At 35.4% G+C, this 13,355-nt stretch overlaps 1 protein-coding gene across 9 annotated transcripts; it reads left to right on the plus strand.

Moving 5' to 3' along the window:
- The first annotated feature begins 2,697 nt into the window (after window positions 1-2,697).
- Window positions 2,698-8,889, plus strand: LOC106131875 (cyclic AMP response element-binding protein B). Of its 9 annotated transcripts, none has more exons than XM_013331120.2 (7): window positions 2,698-3,067; window positions 3,364-3,533; window positions 4,021-4,170; window positions 4,410-4,572; window positions 5,464-5,535; window positions 7,049-7,168; window positions 7,248-8,889. In XM_013331120.2, exons 2-7 carry the CDS (start codon window positions 3,378-3,380, stop codon window positions 7,448-7,450), a joined length of 864 nt encoding a protein of 287 aa, XP_013186574.2. In that variant the 5' UTR covers window positions 2,698-3,067; window positions 3,364-3,377; the 3' UTR covers window positions 7,451-8,889. The 9 variants fall into 9 exon arrangements, with proteins under 9 accessions (XP_013186574.2, XP_013186577.2, XP_013186580.2 ...); XM_013331123.2 differs by having other exon boundaries at window positions 7,058-7,168; XM_013331124.2 differs by having other exon boundaries at window positions 2,704-3,067; window positions 7,260-8,889.
- Window positions 8,890-13,355: the final 4,466 nt, after the last annotated feature.

Raw genomic sequence — 13,355 nt, forward strand, 5'->3', positions numbered from 1 at the left:
TTAATTATGATAGGGACCTGTGCAAGGCTGACACACTGAGCGTGGTGTGAGCAGTAGTGCCAGGCAATGATGAAAGATAAAGCTGCTGACTATGGCCGACACACTGAGCGTGGTGTGAGCGGTAGTTCAGCTAATTAAGAGAAGGAACTGCACAAGGCCGACACACTGAGCGTGGTGTAAGCGGTAGTGCCAGTTGCCGTTGTAAGAGACCGACACACTGAGCGTGGTGTAAGCGGTGGTTCAGTTAATTATGAAAAGGACCTGTGCAAGGCTGACACACTGAGCGTGGTGTGAGCAGTAGTGCCAGGCAATGATGAAAGATAGTTGCTGACTATGGCCGACACACTGAGCGTGGTGTGAGCGGTGGTCCAGCTAATTAAGAGAAGGAACTGCACAAGGCCGACACACTGAGCGTGGTGTAAGCGGTAGTGCTAGTTGCCGTTGTAAGAGACCGACACACTGAGCGTGGTGTGAGCGGTGGTTCAGTTGATGAAGAGAAGGACCTGTGCAAGGCTGACACACTGAGCGTGGTGTGAGCAGTAGTGCCAGGCAATGATGAAAGATAAAGTTGCTGACTAAGGCCGACACACTGAGCGTGGTGTGAGCGGTACAGCCAGCAAAATCAATGTAAGTATTAATGTATTAATTTACATGGTCCTGAGATAACACGTTTTGGAACTTATAACAAAAGCAAGTAGAAGTGTTAATTGTACCCAGTAATTGTGGTCATAATACATGATGTTCCTGCACCTCTCTTTAATTTAATTTAAGGTAATGAATGTGATGGCGTTGAGTCTTGACAAATTAGAATTGTTGCTGAAAATGTTGTGATATTGTAAGTAGAATAAAATCAAGTTCAACAAAATGGGTAAACTAAAAGTTTAAGAGCATCTTCTTTTATGTATTAATTATTAATTTAAATTTAAAATGTTATAATTTACAGAACATTAACTTCAATGCGGTTGCTCAATAAACAGCAACGATATGAGAATTAGCCTTAAACGGTAAGAGATGACAGGGTGATATGAATAATGTTCTAATATATATATATTATTTCAGCATATTCAATTTCTGAAGCAGAATCGAAGCAAATTTAAAAGCTCATTTGCATGCGTATTTTAACTACGGGATTGGGGATCCACAAAGTGAGGACACTATACATCTCAGGATGGCCGAATAGAAAACAGTATGATTCGGTTGCGAACGATTTATTGGTACTCAAATATTTTTAATATTTAAGATTGTAAAAGGTAAATTCTAGTGATTTGTTTCAAAAGAACGTTTTTTTTTTGGTCGACTTCTGTTATAAAATTGTAGTCTTTATATAGTTGGAACTCGAGTAACTCAAGCACACTTTAAAAAATGTACTTCCTATACGTATACTTATACTTATTACTTATATGTATACTTTATCATATTGCTCTTCGAAAATTTGTGTGAAACGTAAATGAAATGACTATGATCATTGTTGTTCAACTGCTCGTCGGCAAATCGTAATCTAAATGTAAATGTAGTAGTCGATACTAAGGTCTCTTTTAATTTTTAGTTGTTGTATACTTTATCAAATTGTTCTTTAAAAATTTAAGTTTGTAAAAGGTAAATTCAATTGATTTGATTCAAAAGGATCATTGCTGATCGACTGCTTGTCGTCAAATTGTAATCTAAGCGAAGTAATTGATACTCAAGTTTCTTTTGAGTAGTTGATACTCAAGGCTCTTTAATATTTAGTTGTTGTATACTTTATCACATTGTTCTTTAGAAATTTAACTTAAAAGGTAAATTCAATTGATTTGATTCAAAAGGATCTTTTCTGATCGATTGCTTGTCGTCAAATTGTAATCTAAACGTAGTAATTGATACTCAAGTTTCTTTTGAGTAGTTGATACTCAAGGTTCTTTAATATTTAGTTGTTATATACTTTATCACATTGTTCTTTGGGACATTTAAGTTTGTAAAGGGTAAATTCAATGATTTGATTCAAAAGGATCATTGTTGATCGACTGCTTCTGGTTAAATTGTAATCTAAGTGTAGCTTGGTCTAGTCCACCCTTGAATTTTATGTTTTTCTTTTAATATAATTGTCTCAGGGCACACATGCATGCAACAGATGTAGTACATGTAATGTTAACCAAAATTTGAAGTATATATTTTACAATATTATATTTTAATAATAATAATAGTAAGTAATGTATAATTATAACAATACTAAGTATGTATCGGAGTTTCTGAACGTGCGTTAAATTATAGTTTTAAGATTTCTAAGTTCATGTCTGGGACAGACATTGTCTCAGGATGGCCGACTGTTAACATTTTAAAAATAGCAATTTATTGTCATGTGTTGGCAACACTGATTTGGCTTTTGACGTTGAGTTAGCCGCGTTTTTCGGTGTCATTGAAAAAAATGGGAATTCGAGCTACAAGAAGTATAAAGATGTATTATTGTAATTTATTAAAGAAGAACTGATAAAGGAATTCTGATTGTATCATTTAGTAAGTTAACACCCGAAACCGGCGGGCTTGCATGAAAAGAGTTATGAATGTGGAAGAAGCGAAAGAAATATGAAGAGATCGTGGCATGTGGAAAGATCTAGTCTCTGCCTACCCCTCCGGGAAAAATGTGTGATTTTTTGTATATAAACCGTAGGGAAACCAATTTTCTTGTTTGACTTGCTTGCATCTAGCATTTGGCAGTTGGCAACTCTGATTCAAAGCCGTCAAAAAAACATGTCAAACAAATGTCAAATCAGACGAAAATTGTATCGCGGCCATTAAATTTTGCATACTTTCCATATTCTTGCATGAAAATACTTGTTTATAATCTAAATAAGTGGCAAGTTTGGTGAACTTTCATTGTTTTTTCAAGTAGGAACCTACCATAAACGGAGAAGAAAAGGAATGAAATGAGCGCATGCGTCTGACTGACTGCTTTCGGCCATATTGTTATGACGCATACAAGATCATAGTCTCCGCCAGTGACGAGTCTCCTCGCAGTTGACGTGGCTACTACGTACCATCCCGTTCGCCCACTCCGGACGCAGCATAGACGGTGACGAGGAATACGTAACTGGTGAGTGCTTGTATAGAAGACTAAACTTGTAACCTGTCACGATTGTATTTATTTAGGTTTACAAAATATGGATGTTCTATACAATGAAAGAACACTTTCAACATCCTTTACGAATATTCGAAGTGTCAGAAATATGTTGCGAATTTATTAGGCGCAATACTATGACGCGATGATTCCGTTTTAGGATTTTCCATTGCAAAGTGCTCTCACCATATTAAGATGATTTCTTCAATTTGTTACGTGTTATTTACGGGGAAAACAAGGAATAGACAGACAGTCGACCTTGAACATTTTAGGTGACCTAAGTGGTATGGACGGAATGGTGGAGGAGAATGGCACATCTGGCGGTGCAGGCTCGGCAGATCCGATGTCGGGCGCGGGGTCTTCGGCCGCGACGACTCCACACGTTGTTGCTGTCACCAGTATCGTTCAGCTCACACTGCCTACACAGGCCCCTTCGGCACAGGTAGCTCAATTGTTATTACACAGTGTTAGCATACCCACTTACTTGTCAAAGCGGTATGTAGTATATATATACATACATACATACATACATAAAATCACGCCTCTTTCCCGGAGGGGTAGGCAGAGACTACCTCTTTCCACTTGCCACGATCTCTGCATACTTCTTTCGCTTCGTCCACATTCATAACTCTCTTCATACAAGCTCGGCGGTTTCGGGTACTTTTGACCTGACCCTTTACCAGGACGTCCTTAATTAATGTAGTATATCAAAATGTGTTTATGAGTTACACTACATAGTAACTCAAATAGACTATTTTGTAATAATTTGATTTGTTTGTATTTATATTATAATGCATTTGTCACCATTTTTTTTTTCAAATTTTCATTATTTCTTCTCTCCTAGAAGTTGCAGAGGATATAATATAGCCTAAAGCTCTCCTCTGAGAAGAAACTTATTTAAGATTTATTTATTTGTGTTGATGTTACAGGTTCAAAGTGTAATACAACCAAACCAGCAGTCAGTCATTCAAACTGCTTCCAATATACAGTCAGTGCAGTTGCCAAAAGGGAATGTTATACTTGTCAGCAAACCTAACTCTGTCATACACACCACTCAAGGATCATTACAAACATTGCAGGTGAGAATATTCTTCTTTCTCCTAGCATTAATTGTGGTTACATCTGGATAGGACCCCAGAGTGCGCCTTTTTACAATGATGTTGGATTAGGTAATGCAGGGGTTAACATGAAGTCCCATTAGAAAAATAATCTTTATCTCATAAACACACATTGAAAAAAGAAATATCTACCCAGGTAAAAGTATTTATTAAACTCTGAATATAATTACAAATTAAATTATAAAACTTGTTTCATGCAGATTAAACCTGAGCCAAATGCAGTTATTGGAAGTCAAGGGCAGTCATGCAGTGATGACAGTTGCAGTGATGATGAAAGCCCAAAGAGGAAATACAGAGAAATGTTAAGTCGACGTCCATCATACAGAAAAATACTGAATGATCTAGGAGGAGCTGAGATTGCAGGTGAGAACCTAATTTTATTTTTCTACTTCCTCCTGGCTATAGTCCCAGTTGCATCCTTGCCGCTCTGGAGAGGTTGACAGGGTATGCCTTAGATCATGGATCTTGAATTGGGCGAGTCTGACCTACCCAGCCCTTGCTGGGGAATCTAACTTGCATTGAATCAAACATGGTTATACATCCGGTTGCCTAAGTGTGCAGGTTTTTGTGCTGTATTCCTTACTGTGAGAGCTTTAAGTAGCCCTCAAACATAACTCAGAAAAGAGTCATTTTTACATGGCTGAGGTAGGATTTGAATGTAGTCCCATTCATCATGGTTTGCTCACTTGCCCATTTTAGTTGGGCACCTTAACTGTTCCACCACCAGTACTGTAGAACCTAATGGTACTATAGCAGTTGGAAACTTTTTATGGTGTGGTAGCTCTTAGTCCTCTATAAATCATGTAGGTACCCAAGTTCACTAGAGTTCACATTTAAAATGTGATGAAAATTTATAAAAATATTTGAGACATTGGCTCTGAAGCAAGTGAGATTCAGAACATGTAAGATGTCTTCAACTCGCTAGTGAATCTGGGTGTAGTATTATTTATGAGAGATATAAAGATTGTGCTTTTTGTTAGCAAAATTTTATAAAACAAACCTCTTTTGTTGTGTAGATAATTGACATATTTTGCAGAAGTTCAATGAATGAATAAAGTATATAGTGCATATGCTTGATTTTTTACACAAATTATTTGGCATAGATACTCTATTTTGCCATACAAAGGGTAGTAACGAATATATTTCATTTATGTGATAAAACACTCTTAATCAAAGTTTTCTATAGGTAAAATACTAACTGCTCTAATTGAATTTGGAAGGGAATTAAGATATAAGGTCGTAATAATATTACAGAAAATCGCATGGGATCTAAAGCAGGATGTGAGAACGAAGTGTCGCTGTCCTCTCCTTTGTCATTTGCGCCAGGTCAGTTTAATGTGCTGCTGCTGACACTCCTTGTTTCTGTGTGCAACATGTGTCACTAACCTGTTAAAAGTCATCATTTATGTCTTTGACATCTCACTACCATTTTCAAAAGTAATTGAAAAACTTAAATTTGATTTACCACAGCAGATGCTTATATTACATTTGAATAGTTTTTCTTCTACTTCATCTTCAGTAGTCTTGCTAGGTTCTTTGTATATGTAGGATTTACTTTAATGATATCATGGTATTGTTTACTGAAGAAGAAAAAAAACGGTATTCCTTTTCAGGACTATACATACATTAGTCATGAGGTGTGCCATATTTTCTTTTATATATGTCACTTATATTCTTAAATTGGTTGTAAAATCTGAGTACGTAGCTTACCTATATAATAAATATGTTCGTTTCGTTATAGTTAATAGCGATGACGTCATTTTGAAGTCAACTCGATTTGAAACTCTACCCGATGACGTAAGACAGCGATAACAGAGGTGATGACGTCATCCTGCCTTGGCACTTTAGGTTATTGTAAACTCCGAAACTAATAATTTCAACTGTATATTTTTATAAAAAAGGCCATTAACTACAAATTACGCATCTTTTAAATCAAATCCTCTGTTCATACTTTCATACTATATTATAAAGAGAAAGGTCTGTATTTTCGTTTGTATTGAATATACAAAAAAAATACATATAGTCACGTCTATATCCCTTGCGGGGTAGGCAGAGCCAACAGTCTTGAAAAGACTAACAGGCCATGTTCAGCTTTTTGGCTCGATGATAGAATTGAGATTCAAATAGTGACAGGTTGCTAGCCCATCGCCTAAAAGAAGAATCCCAGGTATATAAGCCTATCCCTTAGTCGCCTTTTACGACATTCATGGGAACGAGATGGAGTGGTCCTATTCTTTTTTTATATTGGTGCCGGGAACCACACGGTGATGTGTTCTATTCTAGTAATAATAATAAATTAATAATATAAAGTGCGGAAACCAAACAGACTAAAATAATTACTTAACGAAATTTGGCACAGAGATAGAATATATATGTATGTAGGAGTAACGTAGCCATAAGTGCCATCACCCATGTATTGCGAGAAATTTAGATTACTTCAATGCACTTCTACATTTTTCGTTTTTTTTTTCAGTAAATTCGATGGGATAAAATATAAATGTATTTATAAAGTGGAATAAATTAGAGCACAATCTTTATATGAAATGTAACAATACACAAGGTCCACTTCATCTTTAGTGAATATTATAATTAGTTTTTGTTTGTTATGCTCTCGTGTATTTAAAAGCAAATAGATGAACAAATTTTGAGTTATGGTGCAGAAAGATACATAATATTATGTATAAAATAATTCACCATACAGGCAACACATGCAAAAGCTATTGAATTTATTACTTGTAAAATTTATTCAGTATTTAAATTGAGTAGTCACGGTTTATAAGACAATAAGCGTAGTCACGGTTTATAAGACAATAAGCTGTATTAAATTGTATGGTGATAGTGATTTCAGCTGGTGCTCTGCAAGGGGAAAGCGGGTTGCATACGCTAGCAGTTTCCGGAGCGGCAGGGGGCGGAGCGATTGTACAGTATGCAAATCAAGATGCTCAGTTTTATGTTCCCGGTTAGTATCGTTTTATTATTAATGTCATACTGATGCTATTATCTATCCAAGACCCGAACAAATCGTACTATGTTTACAGGTCCAATGTTAGAAGACCAAACTCGAAAACGTGAATTACGGTTGCTTAAAAACCGTGAAGCTGCAAGAGAATGCCGGCGTAAAAAGAAGGAATATATTAAATGCCTCGAAAACAGAGTTGCTGTGCTTGAAAATCAAAACAAGGCACTAATAGAGGAACTTAAATCTCTGAAAGAACTTTATTGCCAGCAAAAGACAGAATGAGGCCCAGCCGGCTAACCGGGTGTGCCACCGCCCTGCCGGTGAGAGCTTTAGGCACACATTGTCACTTCGTGCTGGCGTGCTGCTATGAAAGGGGCCCAGATCTTGCTTACGGTTTCCCGACTAGACAGTTGTGGACTTGATCGTCGATATGACTCATTCTGATAAATTCACAGATTACCATTTTAAGATCAAGTGAATATAAGTATTGTTAGATTATTTTGATAATGTTGAATTGTTTTACTGTATCTGTTCTGTTGTTGTTTTGATATCAGTTTCTATAATTTTATATTGACACCCTAGAAAAAAGTATACATATTTGTACTAGTAAGGTACAGTGTTAAGTACCGAAAATTCTATATTTTTACAAACAACATTTTGTCTTAAACTTTCTTAATAAATATTATCGACCATTCCAATCCATTATAACTTATACAAGTGGTATCCTAGTTAATCTTTAGTGCCATTGTAACTGAAAAACACTAACTTGTTTATTTTGCCCTCTTCAGTCTTTTCTATCGCGCAAAGGTACTAGCCCGTACCTTGTAAGTACTCATTCATTTGATTTAAGAAATGATATTTTTTAAATTTAAAAATGTATTCATTTACTTTAACAGTTTTGTAGTAAACACTTTAAGTTTACTATTAATTGATAAAGAATAGAAATCACTATTATTAAAAGCATAATGTGTGTCTGTGATTCCAAGATATGAAATTTTCCTCTATTAATGACTACTATATAAATATTAAAAAATGTTGTTAAATAAACAATAAAAGGTTGTTAATTATTTTCAACACCTGTTCGGTGTTTGTGGATAAGCCAAAGTTAATGTTTAGTTTTATTGTGCAATAGTCATATTGCAATGTACAGTTGAATCTGTCTTCAAATGAAATATATTAATGAAATAAAAGTTTGTAAATTGTGTATGTATAGATTATTAGGAATGTAAAAATATATAATGTATATTTAATATAAACTTTGTATATATAACGCCTATGTGAATGAGGAGGAATGGTCGATGTTGCATATCATTAAAAATTCAATTATATGCATTTTAATCTTAACATGATTTGTAAGGAATGCCGGTTTGATTCAACAGACACCATTCTTTCATAAGGTTCACATTATTATTATGTGAAAGGGTAATTAAGTTGACTACCAGAATTGAAATTAGATTTTATAAGTTGTCCTTGCCATGGTTGTTACAGTAATAAAAAAATGTTTTAAGTTCAGTTTTAATCGTAATAATATCTTATTAAAATCACTAAATTGAAGTTTAGAATGAAATCAATCATGGCAGATAATGTTAAGTAAGGTTAATTATAGACATTGTGCAAAGTGCCTTTAAATTTAGAATGAGTAAAGTTTATACCAAGATAGCTTTTTATGTTAACTTAATGCTATTTATAATAAATATTAATAATATTGATTGTTTGATGTACTACTGTGTATTATTTTTCGTAACATATGTAGGTAACGATGTAATAAATGAACTCGTTCATGTCTTACATGGGGAATTACCACCAAATTTACAAAGTCGCTGACAATATTATACCTACTGTCGGAACGAGTATAACAGCATAATATACATACAGGATCACTAATCACTAAATACTGGCCAGTGAACGTTTTTTAGTGAGTTGAGTACTGTTCACAGCAAGCTCCATCAAGCATAACATATCCATGTCTATATCGGGGTCCCGCGGGGTAGACAGTCATCAAAAGACTCAAAGGGCACGTTCAGCTTTTTGGCTTAATGATAGACTTGAGATTCAAATAGTGACAGCTTGTTAACCCATCGCCTAAAAGAGGAATCACAATTAAGCATTTTACATCCATGGCAAAGAGATGTGGTCTTATTCTTTTTTGGTGCCAGGAACCACACAGCATCCGGGATCTACACGGCACTTAGGCATATTAACTTTTATATTACCTTTCAAAACTTATTTTGAAAGATAATATAAAAGTAAATATGCCTTTATACTTTTTATTAAATTACTTATAATTGAATCCTTTACATCAAATGTAATTTTTAAGCAATTTTTTGGTCGACAGATAGAAACGTGTATAAAAAAATAAATAGCCTATGCTGTTAAACAAGCAATATTTGTATATATAGATATCCACACTATTAATAAAGAGAAAATAAATTTTTCGGTCTAAACCTTTTAATGAACCGATAGATAGGTACCGTAGAATGGTCCTACTTCAATATTTGCTCTAAAAAAATTGTTATGAATATTGTTTTGATTATTAATGATGAACATACACCGAAGCATTGATTTAAAGAATATAAATTCAAATTTCTTATTTTTCTCTACACAAACTTAAATCAAACGGCCTCTGTGGCGCAGCGGCAGTACGCTTGTCTGTGAGACTGGAGGTCCCGGGTTCGAATCCCGGCCAGGGCATGATGAGAAAAGAACTTTTTCTGATTGGCCTGGGTCTTGGATGTTTATCTATATAAGTATTTATTATAAAATATAGTATCGTTGAGTAAGTATCTCGTAACACAAGTTTCAAACTTACTTCGAGGCTAACTCAATCAGTGTAATTTGTCAAAAAATAAAAATAAAAATAGGTATTTACAGAAAAGTTAACTATAACTATACACAAAGTAATATAATATTATCTAACACATTTTTGAAGTTAAATCAGCGCAATTAAGTATTTCATTATATATAGGTATAAAACTACGAATAAGGAGCAACGTTACCCATGGTTATGCATAAATATGCTCCTATAGGTATATTTCACGACCAATCATCATTGTAGAAGCTTTTTAAAAAAAAAAACTAAGCTCCAGTACGAGGGCGACACTGAAAGTTTTTAGAACTGGCCATTTGTTATTTATATAATAAAAAAATGAATACGGATTCCAAAAATGGAACTCTTTAGCAATAATAATGAGTAAAAATTTCATTCAATTGTCATTATTTTTGCAATTTGGCGGCAAAGTGAAAATAATTCGTGCCAAAAATATGAATTTAACGCGAGTAAATTTTCGTGCAATGATTTTTTCAAGACTTTCGGTGTAAGTTAACTCAATAAGAAAGTTACAATAGACTTCGATTGGCCTTTCATAATGAAGCCCCATCTCGTGCCACTGTTTACAACTGGTTCAATGAATTTAAACGTGGTCGGTCTAATCTCACTGATGATCTGCGTGGGGGACGGCCTTCTACGGCGACAACGGCGTATGACAGAGGTTGACAAAAGAGTTACCTATCAGCAGATTCGGACAAGTCTAGGCATTGGTATGAGCCAAATCCATAAAATCCTCCATGAACATTTAAAGGTCAGGAAGCTTTGTGCCCGGTGGATACCCCATAATTTGACTGAGGCCCAGAAACTCCGCCATGTTAATTGGTGCCGTGATATGATTGAAAAATTTGGTTTGTTCCCATTCAGTCACACTCCGATCTGTAACACTGTTACTCAATGGGAAAAAAAAATCCCGTTATGTAACAGTGGTACACATTGCAACTATCGTTTTCCCAATGAGTAACACTGTTACACAATGGCACTTTGTATTTCTCTGCGTAATGTACCTACTAATATTATAAAGCTGAAAAATTTGTTTGTTTGTTTCACCGCGCTAATATCAGGAACTACTGATTCGAATTGAAAAAATATTTTTGTGTTGAATAGATCATTTATCGAGGAAAGCTTTTTAGGCTATATAACATCACGCTGAAACTATTAGGAGCGAAGAAATAATGGTGAATGTGAAAAAAATCGAGGAAAATTATTCATTCGTGAGGGCTTCAATGATGCCCAAAATAACTATTCCACGCGGACGAAGTCGCGGGCACAGCTAGTAGATCTTTAAAAAGTCCTTGATACCATAAATCTAACTTCTATAATGTACAAGTGTAACTGTATGGTATTTTATACGGAAAAAAATATAAAATTTAAAAGATGCATTTTGATTATTGCTAAGTTACGGAGATAAATTTTGCCCCTTACATAACATTAAATGGATTTATAGATGTTATGTTCGTTCTAAGAATAATCCGGCTCGAAGGACCATATGTACGGTTGAATTGGTTTTCCTTTAAAGAGTAGTACAAACCATAGTAACCCTTACTATGGGTTTGTACTACTCTTTAAAGGAAAAACCCAACGTGTAGGTGGGATGATTGTTTATTTGCAACTGATTCACATAGGTAATGACAACTCCTATCAATTGGACAATGCATTTGAACATCGAACAATAGATTCTTAAATATTGTGAAATTTTAGTATGCGGGGGCACATTATTAATTAGTGCCTTATTATCTATGGGGGGCACTGCGGTGCTCCCAGATTAATCATTAGTCGCCCGAGACCTAAGAAAATAGTGTCGGTATATAAATTATAATCAGTGTCGTATACACAAACAAAAGATATACATATAGCGCTAGTATCGCACGCCGCTATATTTCCGGTCATTTGACGGAAGAGAGTGAACCCTACCTTAACTAGGCAACTTACTTTGACTATGGACCCTTGCAGCGTCCCTTTGACTTCGTCCGACCGACGGCTAGCAGTCGGTGGCATGCTGGCTGCACTGCGCCGTTTAATTACACACGTTAAATCCAGTCGGTCAGGTCTAGGTCGGACGAAGTCGGCGGAACGGTGAACGGGCTAAATACGGGCCCTAGGTGTATCTACTTGCATTTTAGTCTATGGATCAGCTTCCCTGAATAATTTTGACCAGAAGGAAACCAAAGGCCAAAGATTTTATGAAAGACGAAAGACATCTTTGCAGTGTTGCCAACTTTAAGGTTTCAGCGCCAATTGTAACGCCTTTTTGAACTTATCAGCGCCCAAAGTTCGGATTCGAAGCTTAGCGCCTATTTTCAGTAATCTATTTAAATTTATCATTTTAAATTTCGATATAAGAGATTCGCGGAGCAAAACCGACATTAACCAAACAGACGAGCAAATTGGAAATTACAACCCGACTACTACGCTCAATAAAAGTGTGAAACAAGATAGTAAAGTAATAGTATCCGCTTAAATTATTACGTACAAAGTATTAAAAATTTGCCTGGCGGTGCAAAGCAGCATGTTGGTCCCAACACTTATGTGTAGGAGTGAAAGTTGGGTGTGGCAGCAGAAGCATGAAAGTAGAATAAACACAGTGGAAATGAGAGCGCTTAGGAGTATGATCGGTCTAAAATTAAGTGGCAGGAAGGAACAGCGTATAATGGAATGTTGTAATGTGAAGAGAAGATACAGTAACAAGAATAGGGAAGACTTAAGGAAGACGACCGAATCCTGATCAAATCGGAATCGTTTTGCCAAAAGGTTAGGTCGTGAGTACCCGAAACCAACGAGCATGCATGAAGAGAGATACAAATGTGGATGAAACGAAAGAAGTATGCAGGGATCGTGGCAAGTGGAAGGATGAAGTCTCTGCCTACCTCTCTGGGGAAAAGGCGTGATTTGTGTATTAAAAATTTACCGACTAAGTATAAAATATAGGTACAATTTACTTAAACGTATTATATTTTAACGTATGTTAATACGTCATATTGATATCCACTTATATGTATTTACTGTATGCCACATTGATATAATTTTTTTTCTTGTTTCTTTACTCTTATTTTTCGAGTTATGTGAATTATTATTATGCAGAGAAGACCTAAGTTAAGGGTTTATTGTTTATAACTATCTAAATTATGATATCTAACTACTATTTAGAATTACACAATAATATGTAAAAGATTTTACATATTTTTGTTATTATCAGATGATTACAAGCAAAGCCGTCGTCGTCAAAAAATATCATCGAAAAAGATAGTTTTAAGTCTTTAAAATCTTTAGCGTTCGTTTGTTCTTGCAATCTTTAGCGCTTTTTGGGGCCGATTTGGCGCCTTCCCGTCGAAGAGGGTTGACAACACTGCATCTTTGGAATGA

Source organism: Amyelois transitella, chromosome 5, assembly GCF_032362555.1.
Source record: "Amyelois transitella isolate CPQ chromosome 5, ilAmyTran1.1, whole genome shotgun sequence".
Lineage (NCBI taxonomy): Eukaryota > Metazoa > Arthropoda > Insecta > Lepidoptera > Pyralidae > Amyelois > Amyelois transitella.